Raw genomic sequence first — 21,174 nt, forward strand, 5'->3', positions numbered from 1 at the left:
TAGTTACATATGTCTGGTCGTCTGGGCGACCGGGCTGCACGTGCCCACGTGGATGGAGCCGCCCCGGGAGTGCTTGACCGGCTGGAAACCACTACTTCGGCTGGCCCCGCCGAGCTGTGTGTCCGTTTGCTTGGAATAGTGGTGGTACGAGATCATGATCGTCTTGACGAGAGAGCCTATGCCCTTGGAATGGTTGCTTTGGATGAATCTGAGAATGGGGGAGAGCAAAGGTTTTGATCGATTAGGGATGCATTTTAGGCCAAAAGACGTGTTTGCCCCTTTTTTTGAGCCCACATGCTTGGCAAGTGACTTTTTTAACGGAGCTGTCAGTTAAATATGACGGAAGTACCTCGCCAATAGCGAAATATGGGTTCAGGTATCACATTGGTAACACTGAGAGTTTGGGTATCAACTTGGCCGGTGCACAAGAGTTAAGGTACTGATGGTGCATTTTTCTCTTGTTTGAATAAACATTAAACAACCATCACTCCATTAACAAAACATCAATTCCAAACAATAAGCAATTACAACAAGCCAGCAACCATCCAATCAATAAACCCAAACATGGATTTCATATACCCAATCAATAAGAAGTAAAAATTTAAGAAAACTCAATAAAAAAATTGGAGAACTGAATCTCAGGCATCAGAGATGGAGGCTGAAGATTGACAGAGAGGAGCACTATTGGAGAGGAGTCAGAGCCTCATATTCAGATTGAGAAATCAGAAAGTCAGGTGCTAGAAAGGGGGAGAGAGAGAGAGAGGCGTGCAGTGGATTGAGAGGGAGGTAGATAGCGCCTCGCAGAGCGATTAGGAAGACCAAAAAAAAAATAAAACAGAATATATAAATGCGAAAACCTGTTTAGACAGGTCGCGTAACGCTCACCTGCCCAGCGCCTAATCGGCCCGTCCAATTTCGCTAATTTGGCATTAATCAAGTCGGAGAGCTGCCGCCCAGCGCCTAGGCAACCAATTTTTAGAACACTCGGTAATTGCATGTATGTCATATATTAATATACTGTATTATTTCCCACTTATATTTTCCCATGTGAGATTCATATTTTCAATATTGTTAGGTTAAATTGTTATATAATGATGGATTTTATGTCTAATCATACAAATCACTCTCAGCTATGAAAATAATATCGAGAGCTAGGAAGGGAAAAGGAGCGGAAGGCCTCTGAGGATTTAAGAGTGACCTTGGAGGGCGAAATTTAGGGTTTCGTGCGGTGGAGGTAGTGAACTCGCGTTCCCTAGACCAAGTATCATCGAGGCTCTAGTGAGAATTCACGGGGAAGGCAACCAAGTATAATCGAGGCTCTAGTGAGAATTCACAAGGATGGCAACGGCTTGGGGAGAGGGATCTCTTTCATCGGCGGCGTAATATCTCGGTGGTGTTAAAGGTCCGATTCGAGGTGCTAGGCTATGGAGGTGTTTGGATATGGATCTAGACTAGTCGAAGATCTCCGTTTTAAAGGCGGCGAGTCGGAGTCTGAGTTTGTAGGTAGTGGTGGGCGGTTCTTTATGGCAGCCGACTGTGTTTCTTGGTTGGGCTCAAGGCTGTTTTAAGCTTGATGGAGGAGGGACATTAGCGGCTCCCGGAGGGGTGACAGAGTGCTACTCCCTTGGAGGTTCGACGCCGGCCGGTCTGGGATGACAAGGTGAAGCAAGTGGATTTGGGCCATTGGGCCTTAGTCTGCCCAGGCTGCAGCAATGTAGCCTGGCTGGGCTAGCTAGCCCACTTTCTTTCTCTCTTCTTTTCTTTTGGGTCTGGTTTGGTTTGGGCTTTTTGGGGAGTGGCATTACCCTATACTGCCTTAGGTTGAAGCTGTTGCTACATTAGATACTACGATGTACACCATGAGAGTCTTAGGTGTCAAAGTTTCAAGACAGTTGCTTTGATATAGGTTGTGTAGGCTAGGTTTTTCTTTTTTGTCTTTCTTTTTTATTTTTAGTTATGCAGTTTCTATTTTGGTTTTTTAGTTTTGTGAATAATTGAGCAAATGATTTGTAATACAAGGGATTTTCGAATCTCTCAACATTGACCTCGTACAATCGTTTGATATTATAAGGAACATGATTCCGTTGTCTTCATTAAAAAAAAATAAAAATAAAAATAAAAAAAATCTCAGTTATGGAAATCATTTAGTGTAATCCAGGAAATTAATAGACCTTAACTTCAAAATGGAATTTTTGAGGCCTAAACAGTGGTACTGCAATTATTTTAACACATTACATACATAAATACATAGTGACATTTGAGAAACGATTCAACGATATACTAGTAATGTAGTTTTCCTAATCTAATCAAAATTTGAGAACAGCCATTATATAAAAGGATTTGACTTTGATTTACTTTCAATGTATAGTGGCCGGCTGCCTTTCTCTGTCTTTTGGTAACAGAACAGAGGCTTTGACCTGCATAAACAAAGCTTTGCTAAACACAGACAGCGGACACACATACATGAACCAACAATAAATCATGCAAGAACATTGTTTGTCTACATTTTCTTTTAATAGTGGAATTTCAAAAACCATTGAAACAAATCTTCTTGGAAAAGTCATGTCTCTATTTGGTCTAAAGGAAGATTAGGAACAAAGTTGTATTGTAATGTAAACACAGGAATCCAAAATATGAAAGAAACAAAGGATTTTTGGGGTAAGTTTGAAGGGAAGGTAAGAGAATAACCAGATTACTTCTCTAATTCTTACAGATTGACAATCAGCAAATATATATATATATATATATATATATATATATATATATATATATATATCTGTCTTCAATCTTGGTTATCTATGTGGGAATCTTGTAGTTGAGGTGACTTGCAGGGATAATTTACTGCAAATCAAATTGCTGGTGGAAGCAAAAAAAATTATTTGTTCATAGCTGAGGTACGTGACTTCACTACAAGAAAAGTAGTCTGCAACAACATCATAATAACAACATGCTCTAAATGCTCGTTGTTACATACAATCTTCTACAACGGGCAAAGAATGTACATTGTAGAAAACTGTTTATAACCACATACGTCATTTGCATATTATTAATTTAGTTATCAACAACTTACCTTGCACGTTGTTATCTGCAAGTTGTCAATTGAGTTATCAACAAGCAAACGTGAATGTTGTTGAAAATTTTAAGAACCACGAGGTGCGGTGAACGCTGTCAAAGCTTTGAAATGAAGGACAAAAGAAGAATAACAAAAAATTGTGCGGGAATGTTGCCGCTATAATCTAAATTTTATCGCACTATTCAACTTTGAGGACAATTTTCAGAAATCCTCGACAAAAACGAAAGAAAATAAAGCCAAAAACCCAACTCCTTATTTACCCTCCTGGCCTCGTCTCCTTATTCCCCCAACTGAAAACCCTAATTCAAATTGTTTATTTCGAATCCTCAGCTCCGATTCAGTCTCTCTCCCAATTTTGGCGCCAAATTCGAATCGCATCGATAGGAGCTACCATGGCGCTCCGGAAAAATCACAGGCCAACGCCAATTTGATGCAGGTGAGTTCGCTTTTTGCAACTTAGGAAAGCTTAGCAATTTGACCTAGAATTGTACTGAATTAGGTGTTTTTGTTATTAGCCGCCATTAACGTACTGACCTAGAATCGTCCCCTTTCTCTCACTCCGATTCCATTTCAGATCGCCCTGTGGCAGATCGCGTAATTTCGAGCGAACAAAATGTAGGGCTTTGAAGCGATGACCTTCAACGTTCACGGTGGGCCGGTGGCTACTTGGAGGCCATCGTCCGGGGACAACGTGGCGATCTTCTCACTGCCGCTGATTACAACAATCTGTGCCAGTCCGAGACCCTCGACGACATTAAGATGCACCTCTCTGCCACCGAGTACGGCCCCTCCCTCCAAAACGGTGCGCTTTGGTGTATCTCTCTCTCTTATCGTGGCTTGCATTTTAATTTGTTCGTAGCTGAGGAAATTGAATAGAATTGGAGACTGAATTATGGATCTTATGCTTTGATAGTTTGATTTGATGTAGTTTCCTAGTTTCCTACTGAAATGATGCCTATTGATCTGGATTTTTAGTTTTCTCTAGGTAATGATTTGGCTTTGGTGTTTGGTGGTGTTGATTTCAGAATTAGTATGAGCAACAATTATATGATGTCATAAGTCGATCAGAGGTGGTTTATCTTTGAATGCACCTAACATTCCTGCACGTATGCAAACAAATTGCATCTGGATATCTGTAGTAGAACGAGGGATTTGGATTTTGCTGCCTAGCTCTGGTTTATTGTCATGCATGCATATACAAAAGATGGTTTATGTGTGCACTGGTTCTTTTCTTTTGCATCTGATCGACTGCACTTAAATTGGGTTGTCAATTGTGTGTACTGCAATTTTAAACAATGCTATTGTTTGAATAGTTATTGTCTATCTGTACGCAATCTCAGGATCTTCATCTAATATGTTGGTATATATATGAGTTTATATGAACTTATAATAGACAAACACACACAAGCAGACATGATAGATTCCTTTTTCCTTTTCTATTAGGGCTGTCTTAGGCCATGCTTCCTATACCTAGACCATTTGTATATAGGGAAAGTATGACCAGCCCTCAATTTTTCCAGTTGCTGGCTGATATATAATCTCCACTTTGTAGAATCATAGACCTGAGAATGAATCTTGCCTACATAATTCAAATTACAAATCTGTCAGGCCCTTTAGGAACAGCACAGAATGGTAAAGAACACCCTCAGTCTATTACCGATCAGGCAAATGGTGGGAGCCTTTCGTTGTGCTTTTCTTTATGTTGATGGGGGAGAATGGTTGGGCAATGATTTTGAAGGAAATATGGTGTTGTTGTTTCCCTAGGTTTGGCATGAGGAATATTCCAACATAACATTCTTTGTACACCTTTAGAGTAGGTTTGTCATGAACTCATGATATCTGATATACTTTCAATCTTATGAAACTTAATGCATTAGTGTCTGTAAGTGAAGTATTTACTATTCATGTATTAAGCACCATCGAGTTTGTAGTGAGAGAAGCATATATAACTAACTCTGCTTCTTATCAATATGTAACAGGTATATATGGCTACCTCAGCCAAAAAGGCTATGGTTGTCCATGTTATGAAAATATTATCTGCAGATGTCATTTGTTTTATTGATATTTTAGTTTCCTGACCATTACTCTCTGTTCATGACCGTCATTTTGTTGTGTAATTGATTTGCTTTCATTATTATTAATTGCATTGTGTGTTAAAATAGTGGAAAGAGTTTGTTACTTACTGTTGTACTTTAGTTTAGTTCAGATACTAAAGTACACTCCTCAAACAATTATCATTTTTTGAAGTTTTAAGTTCTAGTATTAATAATTGAAAAAGATAGTTTGAGTTTGTTTAGGATTATTTTCTTTGAAAGGGAAGATGTTGTTCTATGAGCTTAGATGTTGGCCCCATTGGCATTGGAACTTGAAGAAGAAAGATAGATTTGTTTAGGGTGAAATCAGAAGGAAGTGTCGGATAGATATGCAGGGCAATATATTTCAATCTTTATGTATTTGTTTAGTATATGTCTGTGGGATTGGAGACTGATCAGCAGTATGATTTATTAGGTTTCAGTAATTTCTGTTCTCAACTTTTTCTTTGGCATGGGTTTGCCTTGCGTTTCTTATACTTAGTCATTACGAAAATTTGATGAGGACAGGAAGCACTGAGAGCTTTGGGTATGTTACATATCCCAAGCTTTGGGTATGTTACATATCCCAATCAAGAACTTCATGGCTTGATACCTGATCAATTATGCTACATCTTTTTTCTTGTAGTGCTTCTCTAAATGTCTGCTGTTTGAATCCATTTCTTGTCATCCAAACCAGATTTTTCAAAAGCAACAGTTATAAATATGAGGATTAATTTCAGTTTACCCCTCCCGGAATTTTGGGGGTGTCACCATGTCACCTCATGTCCTCTCAATTTTAAATTTTTACCCCACCCAAGCTTTCCAATTTTAATCTTCCGTGCCCAATATGTGATGTTCCGTCCAAATTGGACGTTAAATCCGATAATAGAGCCCACTTTGAGGGCTAAAATGATCATTTTATGACTCAAAAAAAAGAAAAAAAGAGATTCGACCACTCTCCCCTCTCTCCCTAAAACCATTTCTCCTCTACTCTCTCTCTCTCTCTCTCTCTCTCTCTCTCTCCTGCTCCCTAGCCTTGACCCGCAACGGCGACCGGGATGGTTCTCCACCGTCCGACCACCTTCGACCGGGGCACTGGTGCCAACGTTTCATTCTGTCCTCCTCGACGTCCCTATGGTACGGGTTTGGCGATTGTTGATCGTGGAAAAAGAACCAAAGTCCGAAAGCTTTAGGTTTTCAGGCGAAGCTTCTGTAGTTTCCGGCGATCGTCGGGGTTGCATGAGGTACTGAAATTGATATTCTCGCCGTTCTCTACTTTCCTATGTAATTAGTTTTTGGGATTGATAGATTTTTGTTGATTTTCGTTTCTGGGTTATTCCGGCCATTTCGAGACATTTTCCAGCCACTCTGGTGGCGGTCTAACTTGCCTGGCATGCGAAAGTTGCCCTACTTCTCGTGCTCTACACGCTTGTGTAAGTAGCCCTTCGATTCGATTTAGTTTAGCGGATTTGTGTTTTGGGTACTTCTGCCACCACCATCTGTGGTGGTGGTGTCGAGCTTACATAGGTCGTTTCTGGTTCACTTAGATATGCAGAAGTAAGAATTGAGGTTTGGTTGTGTTTAAATTTCAGAATTGGTGAAGTGGTGGAAAAGGAGAGCAAAGGGAGATTATGTCCAGATTGCCGTGCTCTTCATCAAGGGCTTTAAGACTGGGCCGGATTGACGATGGAGCCAGGGAATTGGTGATTGTGGAGATTGGGAAATTGGGGATGGTGAAGGATGTGAATGCTGACGTCAGGTATGGGAAGGGTTTGCTTTGTGAGGACAAGAGGGATAAAGTTGTGACCTTTGGGGATGGGGAGAAAGGGCCGGGGAAGATTTTAATGGCAATGTTGTTTAGTGAAGACGACGGAGCAGCGACAGTAATGGTTCTGTTAGTTGGAAAAGGGAGCTCTTGGCTGAGGTGAGTATCGTTTTGATGCCCTTTAACTTGTGGGAAGCTCAAAATGTGGTTTTTAAATGAACACAAGACAATCACGCACTAAACCAATTATATGTTCTCATTCCAATTTAGTATTTTGTACTTTTGATTTTTTGGGTGCGGCAGCTGGAGTTTCTCTCTGATTTTCTTGACTGGTAAAACTGGAGTATTTTTTTTTCTCTTATTTTGTGGAAAATTTACAGAATTTGGAATTGGAATTAAGGGAGGCGGCAATTTCCCCAACCACCGCCGTGAAATTGCAAAATCACTGGCAATTTCTGACTCTTCTTGGCTAAATTCACCGGCGAGTACCCTCTATAGACTTCGGAGCCGACTCCGGCCATCAAATTCAACCCCTCGACGGAGGTGACGCCATCGGAGGTGGAGAAAGGAGAGGCGAAGTCGTCGACGTCGTCATCGTCAACGACGTCGTTTTGGGGAGAGGAGGACAGGTTGCCTTCGGCATCGTCTTGGTCGGGGGCCATGGTAGTGATGAGGCAACGTGAGAGAGAGAGAGAGAGAGAGAGAGAGAGAGAGGTCGAATCTTTTTTTTTGTTTTGAGTTATAAAATGACCATTTTAGCCCTCAAAGTGAGCCCTATTATCAAATTTAATGGACGGAGCGTCACATATTAGGCACAGAAGATTAAAATTGGAAAGCTTGGGGGGTAAAAATTTAAAATTGAGAGTACATCGGGTGATATGATGACACCTCTAAATTTCAGGGGGGGTAAACTTAAATTAATCCTAAATATGAATGCATTAGATCGATGAGGTACAGTATTTATTGTTTCGGCTTTTTAGCTTTGGCATCGGTATACAAGTACAACATAAAACATTATATTCTTTTCACTCTACTGGAATGAGTAAAAACAAAAATTACTATCATATGAATCACTTGATTTTACTGAACTAGATAACGTTTCCATTCTGAGCAGTCTAATTTATTTTGCGGCAGTTAGTACGAATTTGACCATTGGATCCAGTAAGCAGGTTGAGGTTCCCCATTTTCACCATGGCATTGGCAAAATCTGCAAAGAAAGCTGAAGGGGTGGTGCTGTAAGTTGTTACTTGAGAATCTGTTGAACCACCACTGAAGAGTTGTTGGTCAGAATGCAAGAGACCCTTGCTATTAACCAAGTTCTTATAATAAGCGTTGTCGAAGAAAACAGGACTTGTAACATCCAGTGGGGAAAGGTTGTCATCACTCCCTGAGCTTGGACAGTTTGATTTCAGTGATGTAGCAAGTGCTGAGTTGATGTTAGTCTCATTATAGATCCGGTCTCGGAACAATACACACCTGGCTTGACCCATTGTGTGAGATCCTATTCATAAGGAATCAAAATTTTCATCAGAGAAAGATTATACATATTGAAATTAAGTAATGTATTATATATATGAGAACTACCCAAATATTGATGTTTCACTTGATACCTGAGAGAGCTACCAAATCTTTGGCACTAAAGCCTTTATTCGAGAAGGCAGAGATGAGGTCATTAGCATCTAGGCTTGGAGATGGGAGATCAGTATTTGCAGCACTTAAACTTGCTGTAGTGGAATCTCTTCTGCCTAACTGAACTATCCACGAAGGCCCTCCCAACTGCAGAAATATACATTAGTTTTGTAAAACATTGAAATAGAAACCGTTCTAATCAATGGTACAGATTGATAGTATAATATCATAACATTAGCGGGTACTTATTACTGTTGGGACTTACTGAAACAACTGAATCACGGGCTGCAATGGCAAGGATGTCTGCACAGGAAACAACCCCGGGGCAGATGCTTTCCAGTTGAGATTTTATAGTATCAATCACTTCAAATCCTCTTATAGAGTTCAAATTTGGTAAAGCTGTTTTCTCCCCAGTAAAATTTGCAGTGTCATCTAATAGAACAGATGCATCACATCCCTGTTTGAGTCAACCAAAGTTCGTCAACAATAATAATGACCAAGATGAATGTTGTTTGTGATTCAAGAAATTGAAATGCATATACATATACTAATGATATTTGTGATTCATGAAAGAAAATTGTATACAAGTTTCCCATTTTTCATTTTACAACTAGCCTAGCCTAACAAGTTAACAACTCTACAAAATTAGCATATATAATACACGGTTCTTAACATGATGAAGTTAATACAAAAATGATATGCATGGAAGTATGTCTGTGTATGTGCTAGGCAACCCTTAAGCTCCAAAAGCTTAGGCTCCGGAAATTGGTCACCGATGTATATTAAGCTAGCATAGAAGAGAAAGTGAGAGGGGGAAGGAACATGCATTAACAAAACAATCGTGAAAATGGAGACGGAGCAAGGATGCCCCCATGCGATGCTCCTTCACCACTGCATTAATAACTGCAGTCCGAACTGTAGAAAGGGCTTTCGGGCATCTTGTTGTATAGTAATCTGAGGACAATTGTGCTGAAGCTATGCTAAACAGGAACAAAAGCACCAAGAAGCAGAAGCTGTTTTTCTGTGAGGTAAAAGCCATAATTCCAAAACAAAATATAGAGGATGGTACAATTCTTTCCCCTTCTTTTTGCTCCAGTGCTGTATAAATAGAGGATAGCTCTAGTGGACTATTAACTGTATGTCCGCAGTCAAAGTTCCGAATACTTTATCCAAACCCACCAAAGTTGTCTGAGTTCAATTGTTATCTTCACCAGCAAAGATAAAAAATGACACTACTTATTATCCTATAGTATCTAAACCCTTCTTCAACCCAACCTCCACGTCCTTTGAAAAAAAAAGAGTAATTTGTCTATAATTGTAAATTTGTAATGCAAGGCATGTCTCTATGAAGTGTGTGAACAAATTGTCATTTGGAATCTAATTAGTCAACCCAACAATAGGTTGATACTTCATACCACTTGCGGCAATAAACCTTCTGCATGGACGTATGGATGAAGGCATATTTTGGAATTGCCCCAAACTTCAGAATCTTCCAATAACTAGTGCACATAATTCTACATAGAGCTTCAAAAGGGCCAATAGAAGATACATAAATCATTATTTATGAAGACTCACGTTACGAATTTCGTGGCTTTCTGGATACTCAAATTCAAAGTTTTCGGTTTCCCTTTGAATATTGTTAGGCCTCCATCTTAGCTTAAAGTAAAACCTTTGTGAGGAAAGATCAACTACAATTATGACTTTGGAAACTCAACTTTCACCTTGATGAACAGTAGTAACAGGGACGAAAAAGTCTTCTCAACCCCTTGATGAACAGTAGTAACAGTGAACTCACCTTTCAATATATGTATAATATGCATGAACAGAACAAATACAATACTGCCAAGGTGAACCAAACAGTTACCGCTTCACGACTGTAGGTTTGCACTTCAAATTAAAATAAAAAAGAAGTGAGCTTCTCTGATATCTTGAAACTTTAAAATCCTTTCCTCTAAGCAGATAACTTCCTCCTATATCGAGATATTGAAATACAACAGATCTTATTTTTCGGCTAAACCAGAATTTAAAAGTTTCTTGTTTCGATTCACAACTTGTCTACAATTACCATAGTATAAGTCTTTTCCTAAAGAAACCAGGTTGTGGACAAAAATGAGCCAATCAGGAACAGGCCTATTCCCATGTGTGTCTAGATTGACGTTCAGAATACAAACTTTTCCTCTGCACCAGCAGGGGATAATCTGTCTCCCATCTCCCCGAGGGAAGCTGCCATGGAATCATTAATGCCCAGCAGATACTGCAAGCGTGACAGTTTCTCAGGTGCTGGGTCACTTTTCAGGTATATGGCAAACAGATCGGCCAGCTCCTCTGGAACATCCCATGAAAGTGGCTGGGCAGGCACAGCTTTATCACAAGCCAGCATGTCATTAAGAGAAGAAACCTGCAAAACCAGAAATAAGCATTCAAAAATTTTGACCTTCAATTAAAAAAAAAAAAAAATTAATCCTTTGAGTGTACAGGACTAGGTAACAACAAAAATACTGTCTGTCCATACCACTCCTTGACGATTTCTCTGCCGCAAAAGTGACACAGCTTGAATCAGTGAATTAGATAATCTGCTCTTTGCAAGCTCCAGAACTACACCTCTTGCCTTCTTGACATTAATGTTGAGATCCGCTGGGATTTTCTCATAGACTTCCTCCTCATCAAACTCTCCAGTGCCTGATGAGAATATCTCATCAACAGTTTTTTTGAATAGGTTCTCTCGCAAGCTCTCAGATATCATGCTTTCTAAATCAACACTTGATTGTTTAAGTTCTCTTATCTGCTTAATATTGAGCCTCCCCTGGCCAATAGCTGTTTCAATGGCAGACGCCATTTTTGTAGTTGTTATGCTCTTTATTATCTTTTGAACATATTGTGGAGGCAACCCAACTTGCTTCTGCAACTCATCAAGTTGCTCTACCCTGGCTTTTGTCAATTGCCCATCAGCTAAAATCACCTCTGCTTGTTGCCTGAAAGCTTGCTCGGCCAGGCTCCTGTGTACATCCACTACCTCTGTAGTGCTCAAACCCAATATTGCCCCAAGCTGATTTAGTAGCAGATACTCTGAATCATCCTTCTTTGTAGTGATCTGAGCACCAAATGGAATCTTCTTCACTTCTCCAGTTATACAAAAAAGCAAGTATGTTTTGTACAGGTCAGTCCTCTCTCTTTCTTGCAGGTCATCTTTCAGAGTTATCTCAGTCTGACCAGGCTTCCCCAACTTCACTGCAAGTTCCTTGTCAGGTCTTATTTTTCTAAGTGTCTGAATAGATTCCCATTCCTCATCCTCTGGGACCGTTTCTTCTTCCTCTTTTACTTCTTTCTCCTTTGTTGGCTCATCTGTCGATGTATCAGATGATTCCCCCTTTATGTCTGCCACTAATTCAGTCACAACCAATGTGTTGAAGGCTATCAGCTTTTTAAGTTCTTTTGCAGCCTCAGTACGGTTCCCAGCTGCCCGTGCTCGTTTTACGTAGTTAACAAAAATCCTTCTGACCTGCACAGATAGCAGTATAATAAAAGAGAAAGGCAACGTGTTAAATCCAAAGATAAACTTAACATAAAAGATAACAAAACAATAAAGAGCAATCAAAATGGATACTCACTGCCTTGCTTGCAATAGACATGGCTGCCTCCCTAGTCAATCGCAAGCCATGGGCTGCCTTTCTAACAGCTAATTTCACATCAGCGTCGTATCCATCAACACCAGATGCAATTGCATCCTTCACAACCTGAACAGACACCACCAGAAATATTGTACCAAGTAGGATTTCAAGGTCACATAAAATTGTTTCACAGGCACAGTTTAAATTTTTTTTTTTTTGGCATAGTAAAGCATCTTCAAACTTAAACAAGTCCCTCAAAAGAAAGCATAAAGAGCAACTAAAACTCAGTAACAAGTTTTCATGGTAGTGTGCCATGTAAATCAGAGGGTTTTCATCTCATACAGCTGTAAAAGGATTTTAAGAAAAAAAATGCAGTTACCTTTTCAAACAAACTGCCACAGATCCCTGTATGGGCAGCTTCAACAGTTTCCTTTGGTATACATAGCAAGACCCGCAGCCTTAACAAGGCAGCAACATCCTCCTCATCAAGCTCTCCATCAGCAACACACAGCTGAAGCTTCTGCCGGTAAATTTCTAGAAAAAAGAAAAAAAGTCAACTTATAAGAGGAACAAAACAGATACAATCTTATAGCATAAAGCTAGTGTTGTTCTCATTGGAATGCACCAAGGAACAGAAGCAATATTCCCAATTGCCCAGTGAACTGTTTGATTGACAGAAAACAAAAATAGGAATGGGCATGCTTATGCAACATGATAAATCTACAAATGGCAATTCTTATTTTGTTTTCTTGCAATCTTGATGTCAGTCATCACAAGGCAGCAATCAATACAAAAGCCAGAAGATTGATCATACAAAGAAAATTGGATAAAAAAATTTCCTACCACTAGTGCAAATGTTGGTGATGTAAAAATAGACTTGAGAGGATGAGTCAAGTTTCAAATGACAAGAATTACAACTTCCATTACCTTCATGAATCCCACTCGCCTTCTGTGGATCGAAGTGCAGCTCCTCACAGATACCTTGAAGGAAGGCTGCTTTGCTATCTGCTGCTTCCAAATCACCCCCAATAACAGCCTGTGAAAGACGTTTACGGTATACCTTTGAAGTAACATCTAGCACAATGGTTTCTGCCTCTCGGTTGCCTAACCCAAATATATTCTTAAGCTGATTCAATGCAGAAAGCTGCACAAGACAAAAGTAAATATGAATAACAATAGGCCTAAATGGAAACATCAGCAGCAGTTATTACCGCAGTTCATGAGTCTATGTTTACCTTATTCTCTTCCAAGCGACCCCCTGATAAAGAATCTGTGACATATGCTCTATAAAGGTGCTTCAAGTCATCTATCTTTCTATCACCATAATAATCACCCCCTAAGCAACAGATATAAGTAGAGTTAGGATTTTCAGAACGCAGCCACTAGAAACATACAAGGAAACTGTACAGATTCTTACCAAGTAAAGAAATTGGCCCAACCCCAGGTGCAAAGCGAACAGCATCTGGCTGGTTCTTTAGTGAGATGAGCAAACTATTGAGTGCTAGAACCTTATCAAGCTCTTCCACAACTCGTGTGACACCCCCCCTGAAAATCTTAATCTTATTAGATGCAACACTATATACTGAAGATTATATCGACTGGAACTATCAACACAAACACAGAATAAAAAACTTTCTACATTCACAATTTATACAAAGATGAGAGCTCTGACTTATTAAAGAAATTTCTTATATGACTAAATTCTGAGGCTAAATTTAGACCCATTAAGTTCAATTACGTTTTACGAAAAATAAACACACACAAGATGGACTTATTCATAGAAGGGATGAATATACGCTGTTCTTGTTCTGGACTTGAGTATATTGAGTGCTGATGAAATATTTTCCTCGGCCAGTTTTCTTGTGTGCTCCTTGAACAAGTCTGCAGCATTCTGTATGGAACAGTATCATCCACATTATGAAATTAACAACTAAAAGCAGACTACAGAAAGTCTACCGAACAACTTGAACAGAAGATACCTCATCAGAAAGCCGATACATGAGTTGTGCTTCTCTAAGCCTAACAAGTGGCTCTGCATCAATATCTGTCAAACAATATTGCCGATTTTGTCAGCACTTGAAGCATAAACTAAATAAGATCATAAAAACTTGAATCTTCAACTCATGTAATCAAACTCTCTTAAAGAATTGTTCAAAATTAAAGTCAGCCTCTGAGGGAGTAGCATCATATCACTTCTAATAAAAGGATATGAAAAAATTAACAAATTGTTCATTCCAGGTGTCTTATAATTTTGGACCATCAAACTAATAATGCCACGACTAACACAAAACAAATTAACACAAGACATCAACTTTAGGCTCAATTTTCAAAGTTCTCATCACCCACCACTCCGCTAGTATTAGTTGCCCTTGTATCCCAGAAACAATTCCCTAAAGGATCGACTAACAATTTGGTTACCTCTGCCAGCTGATTTTAGCTTGGAAGCATATAACCTCTGTGCATTATCACGGATAGCAATCTCCACCTGCCAGAATAACATGGTTATAAATAATGAAGTAAGAGTGAAAACAAGGCAGAATTATGAAATCTTGTGAGTTCGATCCTGGATAAGGCCTGATAACATTAACTGTTATGATGGGAAGAACTATAAAGTTACCTGGGAATCGGTGACTTTGAAAACACGCTTCCAAGGCAAGAGGAAAGATGAAGCATCTCCAAACACGAGCGTTGAAACATATATCAGCTTCTGAAATGCCTGCACTGGAGGGTCACTAACAATGGTCAAAGCTCTATATCCCTCCACCACTAAAAAAAAAAAAAAAAGTACAGTAACCTCAAAATCTCAAGCACAAAAGACCTACCCGACGCTGCTCTAGATCACCTTCACGGTCCCCAGTCTCAAGCCTCTGTCTGAAAATGCGTCTACCAATCTAAAACCCAACAAACACCAACTCAGTTGCGGAAATTCATTTTCTTTAATAAAATGATAAGTAAACAACACCCACCTCCATGTGCATTGAAGCTGCTTCAGGGTCATCGATGCCCAGAGCATTTTTGAAGTTCACTATGGTATCAACTTCATCCCCTTTAAGTTCTTCACTTCCTGGAGGTATCACTGAAGTGACGAACCGGCAGTATAAATCACAGAGCTCCGCATTGAATGCCTCATCTTGCTTGCTCACACCATACCTGCAAATTCGAAACATTTGAACCGAAACTCAATCACTAACAACACTGTAAATTCAAAAAACCTACTTCAAATTTTCACTACTTTGATACTCACTTTTTCGCAATGCCTTCAATATCCTCCTTCTTCACAGCTCTGGGGTCATCCCGGCCGGCAACGTAGTTGTGCAAATCGACGGCGGCGACGGCCGGAGCGCTGGCGTTCAAAGCGTACACAGCGGCTCCTCCAGCAGCTCCGAGCACCACAGCCCCGCCCAACGCGGTGTTCTGGGTCTTCCCGACCCGAAGCCCCAACCCGTAACCCGCAGCCACCGCTCCGGCGAACACTATTGCCGACGTCACCAACCTTAGCGGCGGCGAAAGCTTCTCCACAAGGGGCTGGACTCCAGTGAGCTCTCTCTTGCCCCCAAAGACATCTGTCGGCGGCGGTGGTGACGTGGCGCCGTCCGACTGGGCAGCCGAGTTGCGGGGAAATGAGACCCTGAAACGGCGCCGTGGGACGGTTGCGGAGGTGGTGGCGCGGAGAGGGATAGGGTTGAGGAACTGCGACTGGAGAATTGAACGCTGCGGCGTTGAAGAAGAAGGGGCGAGGAGGGTGGAGGGATTCATGGCTCCCTCTGGATAAGAGCAGACGACGTCGTTTGGGGGACTGTGGAGGAGCTAAAAGTCTTTACTTTTCTAGGGTTTGGGATCGGAGAGTTGGTCTGTTATATAGGGTTTAACAACTAAAGAAGACCCAGCGGAGCAGAATAAGAAGAAGAAGAAGATAGGGTGAAAGTTTGAAAGTGAAGATAGAGAAGCAAAAGCAAACAAGACAAAAATGACGTAATATACAATTCAAATGGGCCTATCTATTGGGCCTCGATATGTCCTGAAAATCCCTCCTTAGTCCTTGCTTAAGGCGCTAACCGCGGCCAGCCACTTCGATTAGTCTGAGTAATCTGTCTAGACGGGCTGAGTTTAAAAAATTGTTCTACATAATTATTTATCTTTATCAAATAAAAATTATTTTCTTAACTATTTTTCTACGTGATTATACTATTTTTTTATTTAAAGATTTATCTGCGGTACATTAATATATCGATACATTATATAGACTAGTTCAATACGTTATAAACGGTTATACAGAGCTAGACTAATTTGAGATTAAGTCAAGTTAATCTACTGATGCATAGAGTCAATCTATCTTTACATGAAATATAGTCTACTTCATGTATTGATATATTAAATATACCGGTGTAGATTTTTCAATTTTCTTTATTTTAATTACATATGTTGTATAATGAAATTAAAATTGGAAATTATCTAAACACCCCCCCTTAATATTTATGCATTAGGTCCATTCCTACCGTCGGCCTACATACGTTCAATGGGCCTGGGAGGTGAAGGGCATTTTTGTCTTTCTATTCTATTTTTCAGCTAAACAAAGACTCCGTCTTCCTCTTCCTCACTGCAGTATGTGAGCTCTGAAAATGGCCTCTTCACTGCGACTCCCGCTCTCGCTTTGGCTTCCAAAACACCCAAACCAGAGCTTCCATTTTTCAAACCCAAAAATACCCTCAAGATTGAACCTTATTTACTGCTGCTCCTCCTCCGCTGCCACTGCTCAACAAACCTTAACCCACACTGAAAAATGGCAATCCGTTCGAAAGAAGAAAGTGGTTCTCCGAGTCGGGTATGTGGGCACCGATTACCGAGGTCCGTTTCGACTTTGACCAATGTTATTGATAACGTTAACACTCTTAAAGTTCAGTACTTTATGCCTCTTTTAATTCATTTCAGGTCTGCAAATGCAAAGAGATGACCCTTCAATATCTAGTGAGTTTCTTCTTCATCTGTTACCTTGGTAAAATTAGTTTTACTGGTTAATTGTTATTGGGAAATTGGGTTTAGCTTGGTGTAAATGTAAAGTTTGTTTCTTTTTAACTTTTTGATTTTGATGAATTACTGATAAGAGCAATCAAAATCTGGAATGTTGATAAAGTGGTAATGTTAAAATAACCATGTCATGTACTTGAATCAGCTTAGCATGCGTGGATGGAATGTGGCTAAAAAGCATTGCAATTTTGAAATGTAGCTATTGAAAAGGAACTGGAAACTGCCATATTCAAGGCCGGTGGTATTCGCGAGAGTAACTTCGGGAACCTGAACAAGATTGCGTGGGCCAGAAGCAGCAGAACCGATAAGGGAGTAAGTAAGCTTACTTATAACCAATTTGTGTTTGATACTGTGACTTGTAGTGATATTGTTTGTGATTGCATCTAATGCTGGTTTTGTTATCTTTGGTGTGGTGAATTTATTATGTTTAGGTTCACTCCTTGGCGACAATGATATCATTGAAAATGGAAATCCCTGAAAATGCGTGGGACGGAGACCCTTATGGCATTGCTCTTGTGAATCACATCAACTGTTACCTTCCTCATAATATCAAAATTTTTAGTGTTTTACCTGCACAGAGGTGAGACCTTGAGTTTATTTATCATTTCTCTTCTGCAAATTATAAATTTTGGTAGTCATGAAAAAAGAGATAGATTTGGTCTTTAGAGGAGTGATGACATGCATTACCTTAATGATGTGATTGTTCCAAGATATAACTCTCTTGAGTATTGGACGTATTAATAAAAGTTGAACCTTGATTTTCCTTAGATGCATACTCGTTATGATGGCATGCATTTGCTTATCTCTACAAATGTACTTTCCAATTGTCAATTTATTTGCCTATGTTGTAGGAGCTTTGATCCCAGAAAGGAGTGTAATCTCCGTATGTATTCATACCTCCTTCCTGCTGATGTTATTGGAATCAAAAGTCACTTTAGCACAGCTGAAATTGATGATCACATTGCAGACTTCAACGATATACTAAATGCTTTCGAGGTTTGATGTTTTTGTCCTTATAGTTATGTCTCTTACTGATGTGAGTTTTAAGCACCTAATTTAGTTTTAAGCACCTAATTTAGTCTCTGCATTGAGAAAAGCTTCCTATAGCTGAATTATCTGTGTGAATGCATTTTGCAGGGTGAACATCCTTTTCATAACTATACAGTACGATCTAAATACAGGAAAAAACTTCCTGGGAAGAAATCACCTATATACTGCAATATGTCAAAAACAGAAAGATCAACTGTTGAGGCATCAGCCTCCGAGCTTGAGGGAAGTGACGATGAAGATGAGTTCGAGGGAGAAAATACAACAGAAACTGAGGTACTGAACCAAAATTCTGTCCTGTCCAGCAGTGGGAATGAAAACTTACTGAAAGCATGCAAGAAGCAGGAAGATGTTCTGAAGGAGAAAAGTACTGATTCAGTTATCCGTGCAAAATGGTTATACGAACCTGATGAGAGCGATAGAATCGGTGCTTCTCATTTCAGAAAGATATTTCGCTGTTCTTGTGGAAAGCTTGAAAAATCGCTGGCACATGAGTATGTTGAGCTCTCCATATGGGGAGAGTCTTTCATGTTACATCAAGTAAGTTCTGTTAGCTTTACCCTAATTTCATCATCTATTTGTTTCAAAATTGCATCTTCATAATTTATAGATTTGTTCTTGCAGTCATTGGCTGCTTCTTAGCTTGACAGCTAATTACATAACACTAATCTTTATACACACTCACCAGATTCGCAAAATGGTTGGAACTGCTGTGGCCATAAAGCGCAAGTTACTCCCAAGAGATATTCTGACATTATCACTGGTCAAGTTCTCACGGATAATCCTACCCCTTGCTCCATCTGAAGTTTTGATCTTAAGAGGAAACAGATTTTCAATTAGAGAAAGACCTGGAAATGTAACAAGGCCTGAAATGATTGCAATGGTTGAATCAGAAGAAATTATCAAACAGGTTGATGAGTTCTTCACATCTGTAATGTTGCCTCAAGTTGCAAACTTCTTAGAACCTTCAGGATATCCTTGGCAAGAATGGATTGAAAATTTGGATAGAAACACAGGTATTCCAGATATAGAATTGGATGAAGTTAGAAATGCTTGGAAAGTGTGGAAGGAAAGGTTTGAGAGTGATGCATCAATCCTAAAGTAATGAGAGAAGGTACATCACTACTTTCATTTATATTTGGGAGTAATTATATCTTAGTAATTACCTGTTTGTGTCGGGGCATGGGCAGAACTCCCAGCCATTTGCACCTCCTCGTTTGTTTCTTTAGATGTCGTATACAAACCTTGAAGGGTGCTTTTCTAATTTCCTACTTCAGGAACCAAATGTTGACATGCCACTTATTAAAGAAACCATAATCCTTATATGCTCCTGATTGTTTTGTCTAATGACTCGATAGTGTGATCATTTTCTCTGAAATAGATCACTAAACTAGGCTGAACTCGGCAGTATCTGGGTTCTGCCTGGTTCCCGCTGCTGAATGAAACCCATTAGAGACTGTAGATACTGATGTCATTGTTTTGTGCTGATTTGGATGCCATTTTGCTGTCACAGAACCAGCTTGTTACCGTCATTAATGTAATCTTACTTGGCTGAATCATGGATTAGAGTTGTCCAAAAGTATGAAGGCTTATGCTAATGATTGATGAGAGTCTGGAGAGTTGCATTTTGAACTGACTAACGAAGAAGTTAAATGATTTGAAGGCTTATGCTACTGAAGGATGTCGCTTTCTATCTGAAGGAATTAATCGTCAGCCATCAGCATTTAATTTGCCAAGAAGCACCGCTGTTTGTATGTTTTCCTTTACATTTTCAAATGAATGAATCACACCATTCCTTGTGCCATTTTGGCATCAAATGTTTGTATGCTCAAAGCATTTTTATTCAAATGAGAGATGAACATTTATGGAAGTACGTGATGAGTTTTTTTTTCTTAACAAATACTTGTGGTAGTTGGCATGTTGATCTGTTTATATATAACTCAGGTCTATGTAAAAGATATAATCTCTCGTCATGGAGCATGTTTCTAATCTCTTTTGTCAGATCCTTTCTTTTTCAAACTCAAGAAAATGAACTTGCTTTAGCAGATGAAAAACTATAAGATAACTATGGTTTTGAGGCCTTTCTTGCAGTCTCAGCCTTTATACCTTGCAGTCCATTACAAGTTAGATTAACAACTGTCAATCTCTCATTTTCGTATATTTAACTTTTATCTCCGCAGGTTTAGTGGATGTGTGTAGTACTGATCAGGTTGACAATGGCATTTGTTACCAACCCTTTATGGGTTTAATGACTTGGATGTATTATTGTGTAATCCATGTTCTAGTATGTTCTCAAATATCTAAACTCATTGCTGGATGGATTCTTTTCAGTACATGGTGGAATAGGCCTCAACTTATATCATAAGTTCTATATTCCAATATGATGATTACAAGTGACTGTAAACACTAACAAGGAAAAAGTCTCTGCATTAACATGTTTGATATTGATTACAAAATATGTTTGCAATATGTTAATTGTTGTGAATATTGGGATTATATACACAAACTCTATGAGGTACTTTCGGTCAACTTGCGCTGGTTTAATTTCCTCAGTTTTCCATTCAACTTTCAGCCAACTTGCGCTGTGTTTCTAAGGAAGCAAATCAAAAATGAGCTCCAAAGCTTGTAGTCTCCTGTATTGCAGTCTGTAGATCTTTATTTTCCATTCATTAAATTTCACTATTGTGTAACTGTTGTAAGTCAATCGGACTCTTATCTCAGGAACTGTCAAATGCAGGTGGACCGTAGTCGGGAAAAGAAGGAACCATATGTTAGTTTGATCTGGACCTTTCATGCAAACTTTACAAATCTCTCAAGTATGTCACCTTCATATAAGTGTAGGTTTCTTTTTGTTTGTTGTATATTCAAGAAATGATATTAGTTTGCTTAACTTCTGTTGAGAAAACCTGCAGATGTATAGATTCTTATGTATCTGTTAGATGGTTTAATCAGCTG

At 39.4% G+C, this 21,174-nt stretch overlaps 4 protein-coding genes and 1 long non-coding RNA gene across 11 annotated transcripts; 3 read left to right on the top strand and 2 right to left on the bottom strand.

The window, feature by feature from the left end:
* The first annotated feature begins 3,301 nt into the window (after positions 1-3,301).
* LOC133733367 (uncharacterized) lies at positions 3,302-8,184 on the top strand. Of its 3 annotated transcripts, XR_009857649.1 has the most exons (4): positions 3,302-3,509; positions 3,648-3,875; positions 4,682-5,692; positions 8,045-8,184. It is a non-coding gene; the product is annotated as an uncharacterized LOC133733367 (long non-coding RNA). The 3 variants fall into 3 exon arrangements; XR_009857647.1 differs by having other exon boundaries at positions 3,648-5,692; XR_009857648.1 differs by lacking the exon at positions 4,682-5,692 and having other exon boundaries at positions 8,045-8,182.
* Positions 6,674-7,618, top strand: LOC133733366 (uncharacterized). Its single transcript, XM_062161007.1, has 2 exons — positions 6,674-7,069; positions 7,291-7,618. Exons 1-2 carry the CDS (start codon positions 6,777-6,779, stop codon positions 7,307-7,309), a joined length of 312 nt encoding a protein of 103 aa, XP_062016991.1. The 5' UTR covers positions 6,674-6,776; the 3' UTR covers positions 7,310-7,618.
* Positions 7,614-9,588, bottom strand: LOC133733365 (cationic peroxidase 1-like). The gene is made up of 4 exons (XM_062161006.1): positions 9,366-9,588; positions 8,805-8,996; positions 8,521-8,686; positions 7,614-8,411 (listed from the first exon to the last, which is right to left on the bottom strand). The coding sequence occupies exons 1-4, from the start codon at positions 9,576-9,578 to the stop codon at positions 8,026-8,028; spliced, it is 957 nt and encodes a 318-aa protein (XP_062016990.1). The 5' UTR covers positions 9,579-9,588; the 3' UTR covers positions 7,614-8,025.
* An 851-nt stretch (positions 9,589-10,439) lies between these two features.
* On the bottom strand, positions 10,440-16,086 carry LOC133730133 (protein TIC110, chloroplastic). The gene is made up of 14 exons (XM_062157792.1): positions 15,392-16,086; positions 15,114-15,297; positions 14,970-15,038; positions 14,765-14,863; positions 14,566-14,632; positions 14,127-14,191; positions 13,944-14,038; positions 13,565-13,692; positions 13,383-13,483; positions 13,075-13,291; positions 12,527-12,681; positions 12,148-12,273; positions 11,052-12,038; positions 10,440-10,937 (listed from the first exon to the last, which is right to left on the bottom strand). Exons 1-14 carry the CDS (start codon positions 15,901-15,903, stop codon positions 10,698-10,700), a joined length of 3,045 nt encoding a protein of 1,014 aa, XP_062013776.1. The 5' UTR covers positions 15,904-16,086; the 3' UTR covers positions 10,440-10,697.
* A 646-nt stretch (positions 16,087-16,732) lies between these two features.
* LOC133734200 (putative tRNA pseudouridine synthase) lies at positions 16,733-21,093 on the top strand. 5 transcript variants are annotated; one of them, XR_009858138.1, is made up of 9 exons: positions 16,733-16,992; positions 17,077-17,112; positions 17,372-17,484; positions 17,604-17,752; positions 18,024-18,168; positions 18,310-18,759; positions 18,908-19,333; positions 19,733-19,970; positions 20,957-21,055. XR_009858138.1 is itself a non-coding variant. In XM_062161842.1 (8 exons), the coding sequence occupies exons 1-7, from the start codon at positions 16,767-16,769 to the stop codon at positions 19,322-19,324; spliced, it is 1,536 nt and encodes a 511-aa protein (XP_062017826.1). In that variant the 5' UTR covers positions 16,733-16,766; the 3' UTR covers positions 19,325-19,333; positions 20,957-21,093. The 5 variants fall into 5 exon arrangements, 3 of the variants coding, with proteins under 3 accessions (XP_062017826.1, XP_062017824.1, XP_062017825.1); XR_009858139.1 differs by having other exon boundaries at positions 19,883-19,970; XM_062161842.1 differs by lacking the exon at positions 19,733-19,970 and having other exon boundaries at positions 20,957-21,093.
* Positions 21,094-21,174: the final 81 nt, after the last annotated feature.

The sequence above is a fragment of the Rosa rugosa genome, chromosome 2 (assembly GCF_958449725.1).
Source record: "Rosa rugosa chromosome 2, drRosRugo1.1, whole genome shotgun sequence".
NCBI lineage: Eukaryota > Viridiplantae > Streptophyta > Magnoliopsida > Rosales > Rosaceae > Rosa > Rosa rugosa.